Here is a 25,125-nt window from a genome sequence, read left to right on the forward strand (position 1 = left end):
ATGTCAAAATACATTCTAATGTCATGTATACCTAAAATGAATAAATTAAAAAATTCAGAAAACAGTAGATAGTGGTAAAAGTTGGTAAGAAAATAGACTGGGAAGAGACCGATTCTTAGAGAGGCTTTCAGTGATGATTATGTTTGAAACTGAGAGTGAATATAAAGGAGCCAGCTATGTGAGATTCTGGGAGAACCTACTTGTTCAAAGGCCCTTCGTAGGGATAAACTTGTAATACCTGACAACAAAATCCAAGGGTCCAGAGCACAGTGATCAAGAAAAGAGTCACTGGAGATGAAGTGGGCTGGGGCCAGCTCATGCAGAGCATTGAACACCGTCTGAATTTTCTTCTAAGCTCAATGAGCAGACGGCACAAGAGTTTTAAGCAGAGAAGTTTCACGATCAGATTGTTTTCTTGAAAAGATCCCGTGTCTGCTGTACTAAGTGACTGGAAAAAGGAATTGGTAGAAACGGGGAGGTGGCAGTGGTAGAATGTGGGTGAACCATGATGGTGGCCTAAACCAAGCAGAGGAAGTTGACCAAAGTCTTAGTGTCATGCTGGAGTGGATTCTGACTCACTGTGCTGGTGGGTGGGGTGAGCAAGGAGAGGGCATCTTCCTATTGGGTCCAATTGCCCTCTGGAGCATTTTACACATGAACTTTGCTTAGAACTCCTTGAATCAATGGCCAAGTTCAAACCAACCTGCCTTTTTTTTTTTTTTTTTTTTGGTAGTTGGACAGAATGCCTTTATTTTGTTTGTTCTTATGCAGTGCTCAGGATAGAACCCAGTGCCTCATGCATGCTAGGCAAGCACTCTGCCACTGAGCTATGGCCCCAGCCCCCCAACCTGCCTTTGAATGGCTTCCTTTCTTACTCTCAGGGCTGGTCACCTCAGTTCTCGTGGCCTTTTGAATTGGCACAATGACTCTATGGAAGCCGACTTTTGGAGTCTGCTCTCCGATCCCCCTGATCCTTTGGAGAGCAGAACAGTTGATGACTTCAACACAGTAACCCCCACACAGGACACTGAACATCTTGTAATTTCCCTCCCTGCAGGTGGTTTCCTCCTCCCAGTCAATATGTCTACCTTAGATGTTCCAGAAGACAGGCTGAGAAAATTTAAGTATCGAGGCAAAGATGCATCTGTGAGTATGAAGCAACTGCTTCAGTCTGTCAGGGACCAGTGGGGTGAAAATCGCGTGGTTGAAAGGCATCAAGAACCAGGTGGAGAGGCGGGGAGAGAAGGCAGTTCCTAGCAAAATACTTGTTTAGGGGTTCAGATGTTCACTGAATGATTCTTTCAATTTTTTTTTACGTGTTTAAAAATTTCAAAATAAAATATTAAAGGCAGAGAGGACAAAAGTATATGGACTTAGGAGCCAGACAACTTTGGGCCTAAATCAAGGTTTCCATATGACCTTTAAATTATGTAACTTCAGAGTTCTAGTTTCTTCATCTAGAAAATGGGGCTGCTCACTGACTCTGAAGGGCCAGGTCTATAGATGCCGGGCTGTGGCAGCAGGAGGTCTACCAAGGAACTCAAATGTTGGCATGAAGGCAGTAGCATGCCTTGCAGAAATAGGACTGGAACAGAAAAGTCCAGTTTATTGGGCTTGTTTCCAGGGTGGACATTAGGGTGGGGGCAGGAATCTGTGTGTGTGGATTCTCTCATTCAGCTTTTCTGGTCTCATGGCTTTCCTACTCCTATATCCCCAACTGTGTAGCATGACTGACATCTCATATAAGACTGGAAATCTGAAAGGCAGCTTAAGATGAAGGAAGCACTTGGTTGTGGAAGCCTGGTTAGGACATGTCCAGGACCAAATCACAGTTAGGGTAAACTGTTCCAGCGAGCGTGGCTCTCTGGCTTCTAGGACCATTGCAGATTAAAGGAAACCAGATAGAACAAAGGAACTGAACCCTCTCTGTGGGAAACAGTAGGAAAGGCCAGCAGCTGAGAAGAGAGAAGACAAAGGTACAAAACCCTCTGTTCACAAGCAGGTCCCATTTGGTGACAGGACCACGGTACCATTGGTTCCAAGGGCCTCAAAGGTGTGCTGCTTTGCCTTTTAACAGCTAATGACCTTGTTTTCAAGCAAGAATTAAATGATTTGTTTAAGGAACCGAAAGTCTCTAATACATCTTAACTAATTTCTGCAGTCTTGTACCACCTAGCAACCTCATAGATGATGGTGGTGCTGTAAGCTTGCATTGCTTGCTGACGACATAGCTATCTTAGTTGGTGTGAGTACATTCTGTGGTGTTTATACAATGACAGAATTGTCTTGACAACCCGTTTCTTAATGCATTCCCATCATTAGGCAATAAATGATTGTAATTACTATTTTAGTCCTTTTTTAATATTTATTTTTTAGTTGGACACAATGCCTTTATTTCACTTATTTATTTTTATATGGTGCTGAGGATCTCACACATGCGAGGCGAGTGCTCTACCGCTGAGCCACAACCCCAGACCACTATTTTAGTCTTTAAACTCATTTATCCAGGGCTGTGGCTGTGGCTCAGTGGCGGAGCGCTTGCCTAGCATGCATGAGGCACTGAATTCGATCCTTGGCACCACATAAAAATAAACAGATAAATAAACTAATTTATCCAAGAAGTTTAGGTCATTCTCCAGGATTCATAATACTTCTGTGTATTGTTGACTTATTTAAGGAAAAAAGCCTTTAAAAAATTCTTATTATCTACACATGACATTACAATGATCTTGGCAATTCATACATTTGTATCATTGGGGTATAATTTCTCATTTTTCTAATTGTACAAATTGCAGAATCACACTGGTCATAGTCACCTATATACATACATCAATCATAATGTCTATTCTGCCCTTCCTATCCCCCTACTCCTCCTCTCCTCTCCCATCATTTCTCTCTATCCAATCCAATTAAAAATTCTTTTTAAATTTCCATCAATGTCTTTAAGTAAAAGACATTGAGATGGTGCATCTAGTTCATGGGTAGCCCACCAGAGTCCCCAGCCCCACTAATCTGGCTACCACTGGAAGGTCTAGGCCCATTAGGACTTTATAGTCTTCCAAACTAATCAGCATCCATGAGGATATGCTCAGACTTGGATAGTGGATTTCTCTGCTCATGTCTTTATGGCTGAGAATTCTGCCTGTCAAGGATGAACATGACCTTCCTATAATTTGGAGCAGAAGATTGAATTTTTTTTCCTAGAGGTACAAGGTTGGGAGAAAGCAGAGGAGGGCCGAGATGATTTACTGGTTCTGTGACCTTGATTCTTCCAGGCTATTGCAACTGTAAAAAATGAACTCATAGGCCTTGCCACCTGCTCCAAAGGCTAAACGACAAAGCATCGTGTGCTCTCTGACTCTGATTGTTGCAACTGTTTCTTATCCTCCCTAGATGAGGCGACAACAGAGGATCACTGTCAACGTGGAGCTTCGGAAGGCCAGGAAAGATGAGCAGGTCTTAAAGAGAAGGAATATCAATCATGTGTCTGCTGATCCTGCTTCTGAAAAAATAGCCAAAAGGGTACGTCAGAACGTGGCATTGAGAGCAGATGTGTGCAAAATACATCCTTGAGCGAGTTTCTCTGGCTTGGGCGTGTTTAATAGATTCAGGGCTTCTAGACTGATTTAGGGCCTTTCAAGGAAGGAGTGAAGAAATCATGGTTCCAGCCAAAGTGCCTTCCTCAGAATGCTAAGGGTCTTTACGCATGGTGGTGAGTCTGTGGGATCCATGTCTGATGGGAGTAATTGCCACTGCAAACTGGAAACTCACTTGCTGCACTAAGTTTGGTGGGTTAGGAAATGAGGATTCATGGAGGTTACTTCTAAGTAGAGGCATCTAGTCCCTGGACATGACATCTTTCCTAAGACTTGAACACTATCTTTCAGCCTCCATCCTCCCCAACTCCACTGTATATAAATCCTGGGTTGACTTTAAGGCCATCCTTATTTTGTGAATTTTGAATTTTGATAACATTATATGTGTTTTTATTTATTCATACATTCATACATACATATTGAGAGTGAACCCAAGGTATCCTACCACTGAGTTACAGTCCCACCTGATTTTTTTTTTTTTTTTTTTTTTGGTACCAGGGAACCCAGGGGCACTTAACCACAGAGTCACATCCTTAACCCCTTTTATTTTTTATTTTGAGACAGAGCCTTACCAAGTTGCTTAAGGCCTTGCTAAATTGCTGAGGCTGTCCTTGAACATGCAATCCTCCTGCCTCAGTCTCCCCAGTGTCTGGGATTCCAGCTGCTTAGGGCTCTTTGAGGGCAAAGATTGTTTCAATTTTGTCAAGTGGATTCAATAATGCATCCACTTTCATCCATGGTAATGAATATGATCATTCTCTGAATTGCCATAAGGATAAGAACCATATATATCAAGTAAACTTCATTAGTCTAGAGTAGTCCTTGGGGTTCTTCCCAACAGAGGAAGGTGTGAAACAATGAAAAAAAAATTGTTTCCCTATTTATCCTATATTAGCATATTTATTTTTTTAAAAATAATTCTGATCTAATATACATATCTCCAAATTCACCCCTTTAAAGTATAAAATAAGTAACTTCCAGTGTTCACAAGGTTACACAACCATCAGCACTAAAACATTTATCACCTCAAATAGAAACTCCATGCCCAACCAGGTGTGGTGGTGCACACCTGTAATCCCAACTGCCTGGGAGGCCAAGGCAGGAGAACTTCAAGTTCAAGGGCAACCTCAACAACTTAGATCCTGTCTCAAAATAAAAAGGACTGGGGATGTAGCCCAGTGGTAAAGCATCCCTGGGTTCATTCCTCTCCACTCCCCCTGAAAAATAAACTCCATGCCCATTAAGCAATCGGTTCCTATATCTCATTCTTCCCAGCCCCTGGCAAATACGAGACCACTCTCTGTCTCCGTGAGTTTACCTTCTGGACTTTCACATGAATGGAGTCCTTCAGTATGTGACCTTGGGTGCTTAGCTTCTTCCACTCGGCATAGTTTTCAAGGTTCCTCCATGTTGTAGCACATATCTGGTTCATTTTTTTTTTCTGACTGAACACTATTCCATCATATGGAGAGAGCACATTTTGTTCATCCATTCATTAATGGTGGACATTTGGGTTGTTTCCACTTTTGGGGCTGTTAAGATTAATGCTGCCATTAACATGTGTGCACACGTTTTTGCTTGGGCAAGTGTTTTCAGTTCCTTTGGGAGCATACTGAGAAGCATTGCTGGGTTATATGCTAATTCTATGCTTAACTCTTTGTGGTAGGCTGAATAATGGTCCTCTAATCTCTTGTCTTTTAAGCCCTAGAATCTGTGAATGTTACCTTAAAACAAAAAGGAGTTTGCAATTTAAGTTAAGGATCTTAATGAGATTTTCCTGGACTATCTGGGTAGGCCTACCATAATTACATGGTCCTTATAAGGACAAAGGAGAAGTCAGAGAAGTTGAAGATGGAGGGAGATGGGCTGGGTTGTAGTGGGGGAGTGCTTGCCTACCATGTGTGAGGCACTGGGTTCTATCCTTAGTGTCACATAAAAATAGGTACAATACCTTTATTTTACTTACATTAAAAAAAAAAAAAAAAAAAGATGGAGGGAGAGGCTGCAGGCAAGGAATCAAGTGAGCCCACTACAGGTTGAAAAAGGCAGGGAAATGGATTCTCCCTGAGAGCCTCCAGGAGGAATCAGCCTTTCTGATACCTGAACTTTTAGCCCAGTGAAAATGACCTTCCGAACAGTAAGAGACCAAGTTCCTTCTAAGTCATTGGGGCTGTGATAATTTTTGCAGCAGTAATAGGAAAGTAATATGCTGAACTATTTCCCAAAGTGGCTACACAGTTGTACATTTTCACATTCTTAATAATATTTGTTTTCTGTTTTTTTTTTTTAAAAAAAAAACAACTCTAGTGGGTGCAAAGGGATATCCTGTAATTTTGATATGTTTTCCTATTGACTAATGGTAATGAGCATCTTTACCTATGATTGTTGGCTGTGTTTTTCTTTAGAAAAATGTCTATTCAAACCCTACAGCCATTTTTTTAAGGTCAAGTAATTTATATTTTTTATTGAGTTGTAGGAGTTCTTTCTCTAATTTGGGTACTAGACCCATTATCTAATCACATAGGGTTTTTTTTTTTTTGCCTATGTTTTCTTCTAAGAGTTTTCTAGTTTTAGCTCTTATGTTTAAATCTTTGATCCATTTCAAATTAATGTTTGTAAACCATATGACTAAAGGTTCAGCTTCTTTTGTGTGTGGTATCCAGCTGTCCCAGTGCCATTTTTCTTGAAAAGACTATTCTCTACCCGTTGAATATTTCAGCACCCTTGTCAAAAACCTAATATGGTTATCTTTATGTCAGTACAACAGAGACTGGATTGCTGCAGCTTTGTAGTAAGTTTTGAAAATGGGAACCGTGAGCTTTCTTTTACAAGATTATTTTGACTGTTTTGTGTCCTTTATATTTCCCTATGAGTTTTAGAATCAGTTAGTCAATGTCTTCAATAAAGACAATTAAGATTTTGATGGTAATTGCATTGGATCTATAAAACAATTTGAGGAAAATTGCCATCTTAATAATGTCAAGTCTTTCCATTTATTTAGATGCTGTTTAATTTTTTTATAGTTTTCAGCATGTGAGTCTTATACCTTTTATTCCTAAATATTTTATCCTATTGTAAATTGTTTTATTTTTATTTTTGGATTATTCATTGCTAATGTGTAGAAATATAATTGATTTTTTTTTTTTTTGGTGCTAGGGTTAGAACCCAGGGCCTTGTGCATGCAAGGCAAGCACTCTACCAACTGATCTATATCCCCAGCCCCAAAATAAATTGATTTCTATTTATTGATCCTGCGATGAAACTGAACTTGTTTATTAGTTTAGGATTTTTCTTGTTGCAAATTACTTAGGATTTTCTGTATCTAAGATCAAGTCATTTGCAAGTAGAAATAGTTTTATATCTTCCTTTCTTATCTAGATGTACCTTATTTCTTTTTCTTGCCTAAATAGCCTATCTAGAACTTCTAATACTATGTGAGTACAAGGAGCAGAACAGATATCCCGTCTTAGTCCTGATTATAGGGGGAGAAATTTTCAGGCTTTCACCATTAAGTATGATTCTAAGTTTATAGGTGCTATTATCAGTATAAGGAAATTCCTAGTTTTTATAATGGAAGGGTACTGAATTTTGTCCAATGCTTTTTCTGAACTTATTGAAAAGATTTGTGTTTTCCCTTTTATTCTAATAGAGGGTATTACATTGTTTTTGTTTTTTTGTGGGTTTTTTTTGTTTTGTTTTTGTGTGTGTGCTGGGGATTGAATTTGGGGGCACTCAACCACTGAGCCACATCTGCAGCCTGATTGTGTGTTTTATTTAGAGACAGGGTCTCAATCAGTTGCTTAGCACCTCACTGTTGCTGAGGCTGGCTTCGAACTTATGATCCTCCTACCTCAGCCTCCCAAGCTGCTGGAATTACAGGCATGTGCCACCGTGCCTGGCCTACATTGGTTTTTATATGTCGAATCATGATTGCATTCCTGGGTTAAATCTCATGATGAATGTTTCATATGTTGATACATTTGGTTTTCCAGTATTTTGTTGAGGACTTTTTTATACCAAGGAATCTTTTTTATTCAAGTGTAGATTACCAGTTATTTAAAAATACTTGGGAGCATAGTGCGGTGTCGCATGCCTGTAATTCCAACAGCTCCGGAGGCCGAGGAAGAAGGATTGTGAGTTCAAAGCCAGCCTCAGCAACAGCAAGGTGCTAAGCAATTCAGTGAGACTCTCTCTCTAAATAAAATACAAAATAGGGCTAGGGATGTGGCTCAGTGGCTAAATGTCCCCGAGTTCAATCCCTGGGGAAAATGTAACATAGAAAGACAGTGTCTTACATCTAATTTTTAAACTTGATACTATTGAAATATAAAACAATCACTACTCCCAAAAGTCACTTTGCTTACAAATTGATTTTTAAGTTGATCTGCAACTTTATTCACTCAATTTTGTGTATGAATGTTACTGAGTGTTTTGGTTCTACTCTATATCAAAACTCCATTTTTAAAAATGTGTTTACTTTCTCAAATAGTATAGAGCCATTTCTTGCAATTAATGTTAACAACTATAGGTAAATTCCCTAAGTTGCAAGAATTTAATATATTTGCTATTCTAGAAATAGTTATCATTTGGGGTTATTTACACTACGACTCACATATTTAAAGGCAAAATATTAAGAAATGATGAGAGTTGAGAGCAGGAGGACTAAAAAAGACAATACTATCTTTTACTGCAGACCTGCTTTTAAAAAAAAAATTCCATTACTTACTTTGGTATTATTGTAGAGAAGCAGTTTCTGCAGACCATGGGTATTTACATAGTTGTCCATTTTATATTTCCTTTTTTTAGAATAACACTTTACCAGTTAAGTTGCTCAACCAAATAAGCAGACACCTTTAAACTAACACATGCTTTAGCTGCTTGGAATAAATTATTTTCTTAAATGGTTTAGCATCCTAGGGTCTGGAAAAGAAAGGGAAACCCTCTCGGTTCCAAAATACTGATTCAGAGGCTGCCCACAAGATACCTGGCTGTCTTATGTCCCCAGACTATCACGAGGGTGGACTTTGAGGAGCTCTGTAATATCACAGATGCAAAAATCACTTCCTTTCTCAATACACAATACTGAGCCAGCACAAAGAAACACACTCACAAGGTCAAAACTGGCTTGCATAAAACAAGAGGGTATGCACAACCGTATATTTTTCTCTTATTTCATATAAGATATTAAAGCAACCTATAATAAACTTGTATAGAGATGATCCTGGTTTACATGTAAGTCGGCTTAAACAGACTAGGACTGGATGAATACCCATCATGTAAGCCTAAGCTGGTCCTCTATTCTTACAGATCTTATTTCCTTGGATTTATGTACTATGTTACCATCAACTTATAAACTGGGCAGGTCTGCCCAGGCTACCCTGAAAGCCTCTTCAGAAATACACCAGATGCATTAAACAGTGATATGTTTAGTAGAATTCTGCACTTCAAGACAGCATATGAAAAACCAGCAACTGATCTTCTGACGTTGATACCTCCTATTTCACATTATCATGAACGCCGTGCAGTTTACCAAACTACTACTACCTTATAGGAAACTCGGTAGCTGTAAAAGTTTTTGTTCATTTTCAAAACATTTCAATATTTATTAATTCCAAAGATCTGAATGCCACGTAGTTGTGGCATTTGGGAATAAATGCACACAATTGTTGAGGATTTTTTGCATCTGTAGTGATACGGGATATTGGTATGTCTCTCTCTCTCCTCATCATGGCTTTGGTTGTTTGGGTATTGTTAGGGTTTAAATATGATGTGAGAGTGTTTCCCACCCGCAAAGGTTTATGAACTGGAAACTTGTTCTTTCCTGTGTGGTAGTGTTGAGGGGGTAGAACGATTCAGAGGTAGCGCCTCATGCAATGTAATTAGGTCACTGGGGGCCTCACCCTCTGAAGGGATTAATGTAGTTTTTGCAAGATCATGGTTCTCACAACAGTAGATAGTTATAAAGTAACGCTAGTACATGAGCTTGACCTTTTTGCATGCCATTTGTTCTCTTTCCATTACTGTGTCATGTTGTGATGCAGTCAAGGGGCCCTGACTGGGATACCAATACCATGGGATGTTGACCTTCTAGCCACCAGAAGCATATGGCAAATAAACTTCTTTACTTTGTAAGTTACCCAGCCTCAGGTATTTTATTATAGCCACAGAAAATGTACTAATGCAGTTATCAAGGTAATGCTGGCCTCAAATAATGACTTAGAAAGTTCCCATTCTTTGATTTTTCTTTTTTTTTTTCTTTTTTTGCAGGGGGCAGGGGAAGAATTTGTAAAAGTTTGTATTATTTCTTTTTTTGGGGGAGGAGGGTATGGGGATTGAACTTGGGAGCATCCAACCACTGAACCACATCTCCAGCCCTATTTTGTATTTTATTTAGAGACAGGGTCTCACTGAGTTGCTTAGCTCCTCACTTTTGCTGAGGCTAGCTTTGAACTCATGATCCTCCTGCCTAAGCCTCCCAAGCCACTGGGATTATAGGCATGTGCCACGTGACTGGCCAGATTGTGTTATTTCTGATGTTTGGGAAATTCACCATTAAGCCATATAGGCCTAGACGTCTCTTTGAGGGATGTTTTATAGTTCCTAATTCAATCTTTTTAGTTGTTATAGCTCTATTCAGATTTTCTGTTTCTTATCACTTTTGGTGGTTATGCATTTTTAGGAATCTGTCTACTTCATCTAAACTATTTAATTTGTTGTCATTGCTCCTATTTCTCTTTTGTTAATTTCTAAAGTTCAGGAGTAATTCCCTCACTTTAATTTCTGATTTTCAATGACTTGGTTCTCTTTTCTCTCTTGGTAAATCTAGCTAAATGTAGTTTTGTTGATATTTTCAAGAACCAACTTTTACTTTCGTTGACTTTTCTCTATTTTCTCAATCTCTGTTTTTAGTCTTTATTATTTCCTTTTTTTCTACTTGCTTTGAGATTGTCAGTTTTCTCATTGCCTTTACAGAAGATGGTTAATTTGAAGGTCCTCACTTGCTATTTGTTTTTCTGATATCCACTATTATGTTAATGCACAGAGTAAAAGGGTTCGGAAGATCCAAGTGAATTATTCCTCCCTTAAGCATAGAGAGTATCCACTATGACCTATGACCTATGCACCAAAGAAGTTTTACCCCCTTCCCTACTATAGACCTGCATGCACAAAGGGGCATCCTGTTGAAACCAGGATAGATGAGTAGACTAGGTGATATTTATTCTCTCTTTTGACAAAGACTCTGGCCTGACTGTGTCTCTCTTTTGCAGGTCGACCTCACTCTGGATGAAATAATCAAAGGTGTGAATAGTTCTGATCCAGTTGTATGTTTCCAGGCCACACAGGCAGCCAGGTATCACCAAGCAGATTTTTGCTATTTGCAGGTTTACAGCCTGAAATGAGCTCTAATGACCCCTTTGGATTCTTGGCTTTGAGAAAATGCTCATAAAACACAGGAGAAGGCTAGTCCTTCTAAAAGCAAGACTAAGGTTCTATGCTATACTGTTTAGAGGGCAACAGAAAAGATGCAATATGTTATCAGAGATGAATTGCTTAATTTACTGTAGCCTCTACAGGACCTTTAGCTCACAGATAATATGCAAAGAGAATATTGCCTGGTGGCTACACAGTGTTATAGGCTGAGTTAAGTGGCTGTGGGGTCCTGCTGTTTGTTTTCTGTGATGTTAGAAATGCCAAGAACATCGAGAAGGAGGTCCTGAAGGTCTCCCTCCCTGTACTCCCCTCTCTTTCCTTTCATAGGAAAATGCTGTCCCGGGAACGGAACCCTCCCCTGAAATCGTTTGTTGCAGCAGGACTCATCCCGAGGCTGGTGGAGTTCCTGAAGTGGTCACTCCATCCCTTCCTGCAGTTCGAGGCAGCCTGGGCTCTCACCAACATTGCTTCTGGGACTTCGGATCAGACCCGAGCCGTGGTGGAAGGGGGCGCCGTCCTGCCCTTGATTGAGCTCCTGTCTTCTCCCCATCTGACCGTGTGCGAGCAAGCTGTGTGGGCGCTCGGGAATATTGCCGGTGAGGCTCTGTTCTTAGTGGGCTAAGACACATGGTGTGCGACGTGAGCTCTTTGGGTAGTACGGTGCTCTCCATGTTCTGGAATCCTTCCCAGTATGAAAACCTAGAAGTTCTGGGAAAGGTACCATATGCTCTTTCAAAGTTCAGAACCAAGTTCAGAGACCAAACATTGACACTGAAACTAGATGATGAAGTGCATGCTAATGTGACAGGCTGCAGGGACCTTTGCCAATACTAGGATCACACAGCTTCAAATCTTACTTTTTTTTAATAGTGGTTGATGGACCTTTATTTAATTAATTTATTTATATGCAGGACTGGGAATTGCTCACCCATGCTAGGCAAGCACTGTACCACTGAGCCATAACCCCAGCCCAGCCTCAAATCTTAATAGCTTCAGGAACTAAAGCTGAGTCTTTGGCCCATGCAGTACTGGGGTTTCTGTTGGATGCTTGCATGATCCAGGACCCTGAAAGAACTCTTCCTCCAGTGAAAGCACTAAGGTAGAAAAAGTCTTCTTAGCTTGGGGTAAAACCTCTTCCCCAAAAATGCAGTCCTAAAACTGTGTAGATTGGGGACCTCTGGCTATGGCTGCATGTCTGAGAAAGCACAGGGTAGAGAGTGAGTGCTGTAGGGCTGGAAACCCCCAGATTCCTGGCTGAAGTAAATCGACATGCTCTCTGGTTATTGGGGGGGGGAACCTCAATTGGGTGCCTCAGGATTTTGACAAATTAAGAACAGCCAAATATTAGCAATTTCAAGTTTGGAGAAGGAGCCACCCACCATGACGGAGTCTGCAGAAACACAAGTATGATTAGATCTCCAAGGACTTCAGATATTGGAATTAGCAAACAGAATATAAAGTAACTGCTTTAACAAATGCTTGCAGAAATGATGCATCTATTTCAGATGTGTTTCTCATTTTTCTGGGTCTTGTCAAGTACAGGCCAGCCTGGGTGGTATAATGTGACTTCTGCCTTGCCTCAATGGTAAGACTCCTAAGGACACTACTCAGAGATGCAGATGGCTGATTGCCAGCCTCTATCGATTCCCAGATTTTGTTCTGAATTGCGTTTGTAAGTTTCTGCCCCCGCTACCTGTATCTTCTGGGTTTGCATTAGCTTCAATCTTCCTGAGAATAGCACTATGAAAGGCTGCCAACACTTATGGTGTGCCGCCTGGACCAGGTTGGCTCTCTCCTTTGTGTCCACAGCCTCCTCTTTTAGCAAGCGGTACTGTGTGGTGCCTGCTTGTCATATCACGAATGTCCACCCAGCAGATACCTTGGTGACCTCAGATCTAGTCCATGACTATACTGCTACTTGCCAAACCTCCAAGAATGTGTTTTCGTGTCTCGTCTTTGCATAAACTTTTTAAAAGCGTATCACCCACTTTGTTCTCTCTTTGAATGTCATCTTCTGATCTATTTGTAGGTGATGGCTCAGAATTCAGAGATGTCGTGATTGCGAGCAATGCCATTCCACATCTGTTAGCCCTGGTTTCGTCAGCCATACCAGTGAGTGTCTTCAAAGGAGAAGACCTAGCTAGGTGACCGATTCCCAGGGTTGGGAAATTGGAGAAGTAGTTCCTAAGTAATGCCATATCATGTGGCTGCTCCCTAGTCCCTTATGATAGTAGGGGTCTAGGACAGAGGATCATTTTGGTAAAAGACTGACCCAAAGTTGTCCTTAGGGACCAGTAGCACTGATCTTTCTTTTGGGGGTATTAACAGAGGTCCATTAAAGTTTTCTCAAAGCTCATCATCCTGCAAACATTAATGATTAAGAGGTCCCACAAAGGGACCACCAAAAGATGTGATGATGCTCCGGTTCTGTACATGGGTGATAGGGTCTAGGTTTGAAGCTCAGAGTCAAAGTTGATCAACATGTAACAACAGAAAACTCCTGGATTTACGAATTGGGTTCTCAACTTGCCTCCAACAAAAATGCAAAGAAGCAAAGGGAACAAGTACAAAACCCTCAAGGCTGGAGAACACAGGATGTATTTGAGCTTGGAAAAAGGTGGCCATGACCTAGGGAGTTTGCAAGGAGAGAGAAATGTAAGATGGTGGGTAGGGCAAAGGAATTGGACGTCATCCTGGTGGCAAAGGGAAGCCACCAGGATGAGGATGTCAAAGCAAGAAGGAAGGTGGTCTGATCTTTCAGAAAGACCCTCCTGGCTGCCTGGGGTGGGATTGTAGCAGAGGAAGCTGGTGAGGCAGATGGACAGGGTTGCAGTGACACTGGACATGGAAGACGGAGGGAAGCAGGGGTGCTCTGGGCTTCTGGATAGGTTGTTTGGATGACTGTCCTCCTAGAGAAAGAAAGAGGGAGAGAAAAAGGAATCAGAACTTTCGTTATAGACATACAGCAGAGGTTAGTCAGAGGGGACCGTGACAGCAAAGGCAGGTTCATGGATGTGTCATTCTAGATGATCATACACATATGGGACATCCAGTTGGGGGTCCAGCTAGGCAACACCAGTTACCAAACTGAACCTGGCTGGTGCTTATTTTGTAGAATTTTACAGTCCCATGCTGTTGGTTTCCATATCTTCCGTGGCCATGGTTGTAAGATGAGGGCAGATTTGAGTTGTCACAGTTAGAGACACATGTCCTGCAAGGCTGAAAAGGTTTACTAGGCGGCTCTTTACAGTTTGCCAGCCATTTCCTTTTGAAAAAGTTGTTCTTGGCACTGTGACACTGAACCTGGTTTTCTATTGTCAAGGGAGCCATTTCTTCCCCATCCTCTTGCTGGGCTCTGCCTGACTCCTAAATGTTGGAACCCCCAGGACTTCGTCCCATCCCTCCTCATATTGTGGGTCAGGGGCTGGAGAAAAGCCAATGGCAGGATTGAGGAGCAGGGTGTTGAAGGCCCTGGCACACGTTTCTACCCCAGAGGGAGCAATTCATCAAAGACAGATGATGATAGAGGCTGGACTTTTAAAAGCAGAAAGTGATAGGACTCAGAGGTAGGGTAGGGAAAACTGATTTCAAATAAAAGATCAGAAATATGATCGACAGGCCAGTAGAGCTTTAGACGGGCAAAAAGACCAAGTGATTTGTGTTTGATTTTTTTTTTTTTTTAACCAATGAAAAACAAATTAGATCATCCATTGCCCCTAGAGTGGGTAAAGAATACTACAACTTTTTTTTTTTTTAAATAAGAAACCTCCATCTAACATTCAAATATGAAATTAAAAAAAGCTGGTTCTTTTTGTCTCCAATATACACCACTGCCTAGAACAAGTTTCTATTTGAAGCTCAAAAGCTTTGGTTCATGCTGATCAATAATATTGATCAAAGATGGGAAGGGAATGCTGTGATTTGCATTTTCTCTCCTTTGCACCTGATGCTGGAAGCTCTCCTCGTTACAGATCACATTTCTGCGGAATATCGCATGGACCTTGTCCAACCTGTGCCGGAACAAGAACCCATATCCTTGCAGTGAAGCCGTGAGGCAAATGCTGCCTATCCTCTCCCAACTGCTGCAGCATCAGGACAATGAGGTTCTCTCAGACACCTGCTGGGCTCTGTCCTACCTCACCGATGGCTGTAATGAACGCATCGGGCAAGTGGTCCACACAGGGGTCCTGCCCAGGCTGGTGGACCTCATGACCAGATCGGAACTCAGTATCTTGGTAAACGTCTTTCTGGGTCCCACCCGTCTCTGTAAGGGCCTTGAGATTCAAATTTGAAAGCCAGATTCACTTTGCAAGGTTCTGTTCCCCCATCCCTGGTCTCTCCACAGTCGGCTCTAATCCTTTGCTTGGAACAAAGAATGTCATCTGCATTTCCCTGGTCTTTGCCATCCTCTAACCAAAGATTTGGGTCTATTTTGATCTAAAAATAATAGGGTTGTTAAAGGGCCTTTCTCTTGTGGTACTGGGGATTGAGCCCAGAGGCATTTTGCCACTGAACTACATCATCAATCCTTTTTTAAAAAATTTTATTTTGAGGTGGGGTCTTGCTAAGCTGCTGAGCTTGCCTCAAACTTGCAATTCTCCTGCCTTAGACTCCCAAATTCCTGGGATTATAGGCATGTACCAGTGTGCCTGACTAAAGGATTTACTTTTTAACCTGATAACTGGAAAAAATAGAAAACCACCAAGTGAAAATTGCTTATAACCTACCATGCAGGGAACTACTTTTATGTCTTTCCTTCTAGGGGTCTGTACATGTGAATTTAAACAATTTGGTTTGTACTGTGTGTGTGTGTGCGCACACGCGTGTGCGTGCGTGCATGCAAAGTTCACTGTATAATTGAATTTCTTATACAAATATAAAAAAATTATTCCCCCCATCCATATTCTTAAGTTACCTTGATATAGACAAATGGCAACTAAAACTATTAGCAAACACTTTGATAGGTTATTAAACGTGTGCCACCTATATAATATACTGTTTTGAGAGAGGTGGGTATATTCACTCACCTCTAATCTGCCCCTCTTGATTTTTATACCTAATATTATAGATTGTGCAGCCTTAGCAATCATGTTCTGAGCGTGGTAGTGTTTCTCAGATGTTAAGATTGGTTTGGGAATAGAGCTGGGGACACAGAGTAAAGAGAATAAGAAAAGAAGCAACTTCTTATAAAAGTTCTGGGACTCAACTGGAGCTGTCCTGGCAAGGCTGTGATTGGCCAACAGTCCTGCTTTGGCCTCTCGCATGAGTAACAGATATGTAGCCTAATAGGCTAGGAAAACTCTAGAACTCTGGATGGGCTTTCCTGGGGACTGCCACTACAGTGCAGAGAATTCCAGAGAAGTTCACAGTCAGTCTCCCTAGGAGAGTTGCTGCCTTGAATCCAATCATTGACCTTTACAATTATCATGAAGCGGGTGCATGAGTACACCAAGAAATGCCACCATAATCTCATTTGTTCCACTTAAATATATAATAGAAGCTTGACACCAGGGCCACATACAAATGCAGTGGAAGTTATGACATGATCAATGCTATAATCAGTTTAGTGTTTTCCCCAGTTGAAAGTAGAAGGAGCCACAGCATTTCCTGATAAAGGTATCCCTTGACCTCTATCCTACTTAAGCTAGAACTTTTAGGAAACTGGCCAGTACCTTGAAACTATGTAAGAACAGCCATGGATGTGTGTAATTAATAAGAATTGTGGATTTAATTCTGGTTCATGAGCTTTCAGAGAGCTCACTCCATAGCATGACTGATGTTTGGGAGGGCACAGAACCGGGTGTGACTGTCACTTTCTACTGTGATAGATTTGCAATACCGGTTAGACTTCTAACTTTGTTCTTCCAGATTCCTTCTCTCCGCACGATGGGGAATGTTGTCACGGGAACAGATCACCAGACCCAGCTGGCCATCAATGCCGGCTTGCTAACTGTGCTGGCCCCGCTCCTGAAGCACTCTAGTATCTCCATCCAGAAGGAAGCGGCCTGGACCCTGAGCAATGTGGCCGCTGGGCCTCACCAGCACATCCAGCAGCTGATTGCTTTCAACATGCTGCCGCCATTGGTGGACATACTAAAGGACGTAAGTGGCACATTCAAAGTCCACAGCAAGAGAGTATTTCCTATGGCCCTGATTCCTTCAGGGATGTAGATGCAGGCTGAAAAGGAAATTGAGATCACAACAAAGCTATGAATCTGTCTGGAAAAAGGAAGGGGGCTTCCATTGTGAAGAGCCTATCAAATATCTGGAAGACTAAACATTGTTCCATGAAAAGGTTACCCCACAGCTCACACATCCATAAAAATCTTGAGCTAGTAAATAATGGCTTATCTCTAATGGCATGGTCAGAGAATATGCCTGCCAAGAGGGAGGAGATTTTGCTTTGTTTTAAGAGGAAAATCTTATCAGGCTATGGTGATGTCATACACTGGAAAAAAAAAAGGTAGCTTTTCGGTATACAAATAAAGTTGATGAAAGAGGTGATCTAAATGGAAAATGGAAATGCAAAAGTAGAAATATAATAAGGCTTCCTTCCACCTCCTGATTCCTACTTCCCTGGAGCAATTATTATCAGTGTTTCATTTTGCTACATTTAAACCATCTATAGTCAGGAGTGGTTAGCACCGATTGGGGGTGAGGAGGCAGGAGTCATTGCATGGGGAAGAGAAACTTCTCTGTTCTGACATTGGATGTTGGGTTCCCAGGTGCATGTCAAGTAGGAAAAGGTAGGCAGGTGTGCAGTCTAGGTCATGGCATGTTCCAGTCATTTGAGCACTACCTATTCTACATCATACCTGAATCTGTAACTGTTTTAATCTTAAAAATCCAGTTATGAATCAGATAGTACTCATATTTCAAGCCATGTCTTTTGAAATATAATTCATTTGGCACCATACATTATTTATTTTTGTTTTTGTTCAATGCTGAGGCTAGTTTGCCTCCGTCAAAAAAAAAAAGAGCAAGTCCTTCTCCCTAGGAATAGAAGGATCCATGATAAATTAGGTCCCTATTTCTGGGCCAAGTGCTTTTTAGAAATGTAAAAGATTCATTGAGCTGGGCGGGGTGGCACACACCAGTAATCCCAGCGGCTAGGGAGGCTGAGGCAGGAGGATTGCAAGCTCAAAGCCAGCCTCAGCCACAGTGAGGCGCTAAGCAACTCCGTGAGATCCTGTCTCTAAATTAAATACAAAATAGGGCTGGGGATGTGGCTCAGTGGTCCAGTATCCCTGAGATCAGTCCCTGGTACACCCACCTGCTTAAAAAAAAAAAAAAAAGATTCATTGAGTAATATTTCAGTGGTCTTTCTCTCTGCCTCTGGGCTGATTCAGTCCCATAGATCACTTTTGTGTGACCTAGTACAGAATGTGTCCAAAGTTTTACTTGGTCAAGAAGAATAAAAACATAGAGCTGGGTGCAATGCAGCATGCCTTTGATTCCAGAGGGTCAGGCGGCTGAGGCAAGAGGATCACAAGCCAGCCCCAGCAACTTAGAAAGACCCTGTCTCAAGATAAAAAAGGCTTGAGTTGGGGCTTAGTGGTTAAGTACCCCTGGGTTCAGTCAGAAAAAGGCCACTATCATCTACAATTCCAAGCACAATTCCTAATCTATGTAGATTACCTGGATTATGTTGGTTCTAGTTTCCTTGTAGCCTGACGTAGGGAAATGAGTCTACTTGACCTGAGAAACTACCCCCAAGGACCCATTGGAACGGTTTCCTTTTTCATGGTTTCTTAGATGCCATCTTCTGATCCAGAACCAGAGGCAGGTAGCCAGGGCATTCTACTAAATTGCATATAAAGTCCTGACTGTCACCATCCCACCCAGAAAGTTAACCAAGTCAGCACCGCTGTATTTTGGTTCTTTGGGATAAGTAGAGAAGATCAATGTTCTGTCTCTGCAGGGAGAGTTTAGAGTTCAGAGAGAGGCCGTGTGGACAGTGGCTAACTTCGTCTCGGGGGCCACGGTGGACCAGATATTTCGGCTTGTCCACTCTGGAGTCATGGGGCCACTGTTGAATCTGCTCAGCGTCCCGGACGTGAGGATGGTTAACATCATTCTCGATGTCGTCGCTTACATTCTCCAGGTGAGCTCTCCTGAACAGGTTGGTGTGTAAACAGAAGTCTCTAGTTTTAAAACATTGAATTAGGTGCTTCAAACTCAAGTAGGATGCTCTTTCCTCTCCACCCTCCCTAACCACATGTCCTGTGGACAACACAAAACCAAGCAGCTCAATGAAGGATGACTGCCTTCATTTTCTCAAATGAATGACTTTGTGCCAGGCGCCATTGGGAATACTCAGAATATGCCAGTGCCAAGTCCTTGTTCTGGTAGAGTTTCTATGTTAGTGAGGTGGGGGACAGACACACCAGGGAGGGAGTTCTAGATAAAGTCTATCAGATCAGGGATAGTCACTAATTGCTCAGGGTCGGGAATGGATGTAGCTGTCCTATGGGCTGTGGTCAGGAGAAGGAATGCATTTGAGTAAAAATCGAAAGATCCTTTGCCCAGATGCGGACGTCTTGGGCAAAAGGAGTAGCAAGAAGGAGGTGTGGCCAGAACAAATGGATGGAAAATCGTAGGCGATCAGGCTGAAGGCAGGCAGGGGCTGGGTCGTGTAGGGTCTGTGAAGATGTTGACTTATTCTGAGTGAGGCCAGGAAACTAGTGGAAGGTTTGAAACAGGATCAAAGTCACAAGTTCTTTATTTTAGAATAGTTAGTTAATTGTATTTTAGAAGTGCTAGACAATTCTACTCAAGTGTTTAGAAAGATTAAAACATAGGATATCCTGGAAGAGGCAGCCATTTATCAGTGGTCAACCTTGTGGGGCCACCCTGAAGTTCCTGTCCCATTCAGCTATGTCCTTAGGGAAAGGGACTACCAAGGATGGAACTAGAATTCTAGAAAAGTCTTAGTTCTGAAATAATAAAGCAAAATTAAGCCAGTGTTTATATGTTATTTGTGTTAGGTCTATATTGCTGCATAACACATCATTCCTGTGTAGCTTAAATCCAACATGGAGTATCTCACAGAACTTTCTGGAGTTAAGAATCTGGGGCCAGCTTAGTAGGATGGTTCTGGCTCAGGGTCTTGCATGAGGTTCAGTCAAGATGTCAGCCTGGGCTGATATCATCTGAAGGCTTCCACTTGGATCAGTTTCCAAATGGGCTCACTCACCTGGCTGGTGAGTCACTTCCCTCTCCATTGGGCTGCCTGAGCATCTTTCCACCATGGCAGCTGGCCATCTATGAAGCAAGCCAAATTAAAGCAAGCTGGAAGTCCCAATGTCTTTTATGACCTATCCTTGGAGGTCATATGCCATTTCAACAGCACCCTGTTGCTTACACAAGACAGCCCTATTCAATCCAATGGGAAACTACACAGGGCATAAATACCAGGAGTTGGGGATCATTTGGGGCCATCTTGGAGGCTGGCTATATTCATTTGATTAAGCTCCTTTTATATTTGGCTAAGCCATTAGAAGAGCTTCAAAGTAACACCAGGAAATTCCTTTTAAAAATCTACTTTGAGCCTTCTTTTCATGTAACCATCTTAAAATGAACAGACTTCAGTGGAGGCCAGATTTGAAACCTAGCCTAATTACATCCTGACGGTGAGCAAATCAAACAGATAAAGGGTGGAGACTCAGCAGCCAGTAGACAAAGTTGGACATGAAAAGTTTATGAAAACACATTTTCTTGATACCAAGGCTCAGACACGTAGCTCAAATTCTCATTGAATGAACGATGTGGCTTGCATTATGTTTGATTTGATCCATACAACATTTTTTTTTTTTTTTGGTCACTGCTTACAACCTTCAGGCTTTATCTCTCTCTGTGTTCCCCAAATATGGTATCTGGCTGAACTACTCTTTTCTCATATGTGGCATTTGCCTTCAAAACATTGTCCTTACTGTCCCTTCTTTTAGGAATGCTAATATCCCCAAAGAAAAGATACCTCTGACAAAGGGCCATTCATTCAGGATCTGTGATCCCTTCGAAGCCTGCCCTATGCATTTTCTATCACTCAACCCTGATTGTTTATGACATTGTAATTTTTACTCTGTAACAATTATTTACTGGCTGACCCCAACAGTGAGTTATAGAAAGACCTTCTCTAAATCATCTCTGTATTTCTAGCTTTGTGAGCCTTACCCATAAGATAGATAAACATTTGAAGGAATGAATAACCTTGGATAATAAGCCAATGACTGGCGTTGGATTAAATTCATTTACATAGCATTTCTAGAACATTCTTTCAAATTGTATTGAAAACAACGTCCATTAGTTAGAAGGGACTATCTACTAAACAGTGATAATGTTGTATTTATGGACAGTAATATATTCAGCCAAAAAAAAAAAAACCCACCATCCCTTATGAATTGATAGTCTAGAAATATTGTATTTTGGCAAAGAAATGCATAGATTTTATGTAAATGTTTTATATAAACATACATTTATATATGTATTTATGATATTATATACCAATATATGATATGGTATATTTACAAATCATAAATATCTGAAATGGTAAGATCATGCCATTTCTTTTTTTTCTTTTTTTTTTTTTGCGGGGGGGGGGGCAGGTTCAGGGAATTGAACTCGGGGGCACTTGACCATTGAGCCATTTCTCCAGCCCGACTTTGTATTTTATTTTGAGATGGGGTCTGAGTTGCTTAGCACCTCACTTGCTGAGGCTGGCTTTGAACTTGTGATCTTCCTGCCTCAGCCTCTCCAGCTGCTGGGATTACAGGTGTGAGCTACCATGCCTGGCTAGATCATGCCCTTTCTAATCAATCTGGGGAACATGAAACTTTGCTCACGCTGGACCAGGAGCTTTTGGTTTTATTCCCTCGAGGGACACTCCCATGAGGGCTGGCAAGGTTCTACCTCCCTAGGACACTGCCCAGGGTCTCATTATCTTTTGTGTGGCCTCCAGAAAGCAGAGAGAATATGTGAGAAGGAAAACATGTGCATTCTGATAGAAGAGCTGGGTGGGATCGACAGGATCGAGGCTTTACAACTGCACGAGAACCATCAGATCAGCCAGGCTGCTCAGAACCTCATTGAGAAACACTTTGGTGAGGTAAGTGACTTCCAAGAGGAAAGAAGTGCCCGTCCATGCTGGCAGCCCACGTCTGCTAGTGACCACCCTGCTGGTGATGCTGCTATGAGTCAGGTGACCAGGCAGATGGGCTTCCCTCCTGACCCTCCTCTGAACTTAGCTTGGTGACTGCTTACCATTGCTGTCTAGTTGGCCTTGGAGTGTCAGGAAGCTGGTCTAATACCAGAGGGGCTTGTCCTGATGCCTCTGGCTTAAAACCATTTGCCTGCGTTGGGGAGGGGTGGAGAGGGAGAACATGGGGTAGGTACTAAAGAGTCTTTCTACTGAAGAATGCAAACAGTGAAGTCGGGTCTAACTTCTGAAAAGCCATTTTTTCTCTTTCTGGAACACAATGTTGGGTGAAGCATTCAACAAAAGGCTTCTAAATTTTCAGCAACTGCAGAGAGTAATGATCAGATATTAGATGTTTTTAAAAGGTTTTATGATAGAATGTTTATAATATGAAGTATACCCCTGTAACACCAGTGTAGCTTAGTGGTGTTATGTACACTCATGTTATGTACAACCATCCATCTTAACCCATCCACCTTCAGAACATTTTAATCTTCCCATACGGAAACTCCATACCCAGGGAACACTAACTCCCTGGTCTCCTATTTCCAGCTCTTGGTAGTTGCCATTCTACTTTGTAGATTTGACTACTCTTGAGGCATCATTTATGTAGAACCATAAAATATTTGTTCTTTTGCACTGACTTATTTCTGCTTCTCAGGATGTCTTCCAGTTTCATTCATCTAACAATCTGTGTCAGAATTTCATTCTTTTTTCAAGGCAGAATAATATTCCATTGAATGTATACCCCATGCTTTGTTATAAGTCTTCCACTAATGGACCCTTTGGGTTGCTTATGCCATTTAACTTCCGTGACGCATGCTGCTATCCACATGAGTGAGCAAATATTGATTAGAGTCCCTGCTTCCAATTCTATTTTTTTCAAGGTGGGCTTTTAAGAAAATTCTGTTTTATTGGTGTGTTATAATTACATATATTAGTGGGATTTGTTTTTACATATTGAAACATGCACACAACATAATTTGGTCAATTTCATTCCCCAGTATCTTCTGCTTCAAATTCTTTTGAATAGATACCCAGAAGGAGAATTGCTAGATCACATGGCAGGTCTATCTTTAACTTTTAAAGAACTACCATACTGTTTTCCACAATGGATGTCCCATTTTATAGTCTTACCAACATTATACAGATTTCTAACTTCTCAAATCTTTGTTATTGTCTGATTTTTTTATGTATTTTTTTTTAGTTGTGGGTGGACACAATACTTTTATTTTACTTTAATGTGGTGCTGAGGATTAAACCCAGTGCCTCACACATGACAGGTGAGCACTTTACTACTGAGCCTCAGCCTTGACCTTCTTTTTTTTTTTTTAATCATAACCATCATAATGGGTATGAAGTAATATCTTATGGTTTTGACTTGCATTTATATTAGGTACTGTTTTGTGTTGCTATAACAAAATACCTAAAGCTGGGTTCTCACAAAGAAATGAGGTTTATTTAGCTGACCGTTTTGGAGGCTGAATGCCCTGGATTGGGCAGTCTCATCTGTATGGCCTCTGGTGAGGGCCTCCTTGACTACATCAGAACATGGTGGATGGCATCATGGTGGGAGCACATGATGGTGGGCCAGTCACGTGGCAAGACTTGAGGCAAAAGGGATTCAGGGACCAGTCTTGCTTCTTTTCATAGCAAGTTTCTTTTGTGACAACTAACTGGGGTCCCTTGAGAACATTAAGGATCCTAGGGTGAGGCCTCTAGTGACCTGACCACCTTGCACTGGGCCCATCTCTTAAAGGTTCCACCACCTCAACACCAGCATACTGGGAACAAGGCTTTCAGCACATGAACCATGGGGAGCATGGGACACACTTAATGACCATCTTTCATCTTTGTGGGTTAAAGATTCTTAAGAAAACTTCACAAATAGGAGACATATCCCATATGGCTTTATCTCTTGGACTCATCTGAGAGCTCTAAAAGTAACCGCTACACCCATTATATCCATTTTCATGGTTTAAGAATAATGTTCTATGTATATTAAAACTGCTTTTAAAAATAATCCAGGAACAGTGGCACATAGTAGTCCCAGCTATTCAGGAGCTGAGGCAGGAGGATCACAAATTTGGGGCCAGACTGGGCCCCTTACTGAGATCCTGTCTCAAAAAATAACAACAACAAATTAAAAGAGCTGGGGCTATAGTTCAGCAGTAGAGCACCCCTGGGTTCAATCCCCTGTACTTCAATAAATAAATTAGTAAATAAAAAGACAAATGTGACTTGATTTCACTTCTAAGACATCTTTAGAGCAGTCAAACTGATAAAGACAAAATAGAATGAATGGTACATGCCAGGGTCGGAGTGGAGGGGAAATAGGAAATCGGTGTTGAATGTGGGGAGTGTTTCAGATTTGCAAATTGAAAAAGTTCTGGAGGTGGATGGTGGTGATAGCTATATAACCAAGTGAATGTTCTTTTTTTTTTTTTAAAATTTTTAGTTGTAGATGGACACATTACCTTTATTTTTATGTGGTGCTGAAGATTGAACCCAGTGCCTCACGTGAGCGAGGCAAGCACTGTACCATTGAGCTACAATCCCAGCCCATGAGAATGTTCTTAATGCCACAGAACAATCTGTGTATACATAGTTAAGATGCTAGAGTTTGTTGTGTATACTTTACCACCCATGCACAACTGCATTCTAGGCCCACTATGAGAAGTGGTTCCATGCTTCCCTCCTTCAGCCTCTACTCTGAGGAAGCTCAAGGCCTCCTCACCTGAGAACAAACTCTAGCCCACCCTTGATGTTGTAGAGTCAAATGTGCAGCAACACCACACTGGGATCTGGAGTTATAACTGTTTGTGTTCCCTGAAGGAAGAAGATGGCGTACTGTTCCCAGGCCTGGACCTAGGATGTGAATGTGTGAAGGATATAACAAAATAA

General features: G+C 41.5%; 1 protein-coding gene across 1 annotated transcript; it reads left to right on the top strand.

Annotated features, from left to right (window-relative positions):
- Positions 1 to 1,080: 1,080 nt before the first annotated feature.
- Positions 1,081 to 24,031, top strand: Kpna7 (karyopherin subunit alpha 7). The gene is made up of 10 exons (XM_026404185.2): positions 1,081 to 1,146; positions 3,394 to 3,522; positions 10,865 to 10,947; positions 11,355 to 11,623; positions 13,057 to 13,139; positions 14,999 to 15,262; positions 16,896 to 17,129; positions 18,949 to 19,131; positions 21,985 to 22,131; positions 23,981 to 24,031. The coding sequence occupies exons 1-10, from the start codon at positions 1,081 to 1,083 to the stop codon at positions 24,029 to 24,031; spliced, it is 1,509 nt and encodes a 502-aa protein (XP_026259970.2).
- Positions 24,032 to 25,125: the final 1,094 nt, after the last annotated feature.

The sequence above is a fragment of the Urocitellus parryii genome, chromosome 9 (assembly GCF_045843805.1).
Source record: "Urocitellus parryii isolate mUroPar1 chromosome 9, mUroPar1.hap1, whole genome shotgun sequence".
NCBI lineage: Eukaryota > Metazoa > Chordata > Mammalia > Rodentia > Sciuridae > Urocitellus > Urocitellus parryii.

What these genes read in the sequence shown, in the direction of transcription:
- Kpna7 (XM_026404185.2), top strand. Translation starts at nt 1,081, where the DNA reads ATGTCTACCTTAGATGTTCCAGAAGACAGGCTGAGAAAATTTAAGTAT. An exon ending in TGGTGGACATACTAAAGGAC is followed by an intron (nt 17,130 to 18,948) that starts GTAAGTGGCACA and finishes CTGTCTCTGCAG; the next exon opens with GGAGAGTTTAGAGTTCAGAG. An exon ending in TTGAGAAACACTTTGGTGAG is followed by an intron (nt 22,132 to 23,980) that starts GTAAGTGACTTC and finishes CATCTCTTAAAG; the next exon opens with GTTCCACCACCTCAACACCA.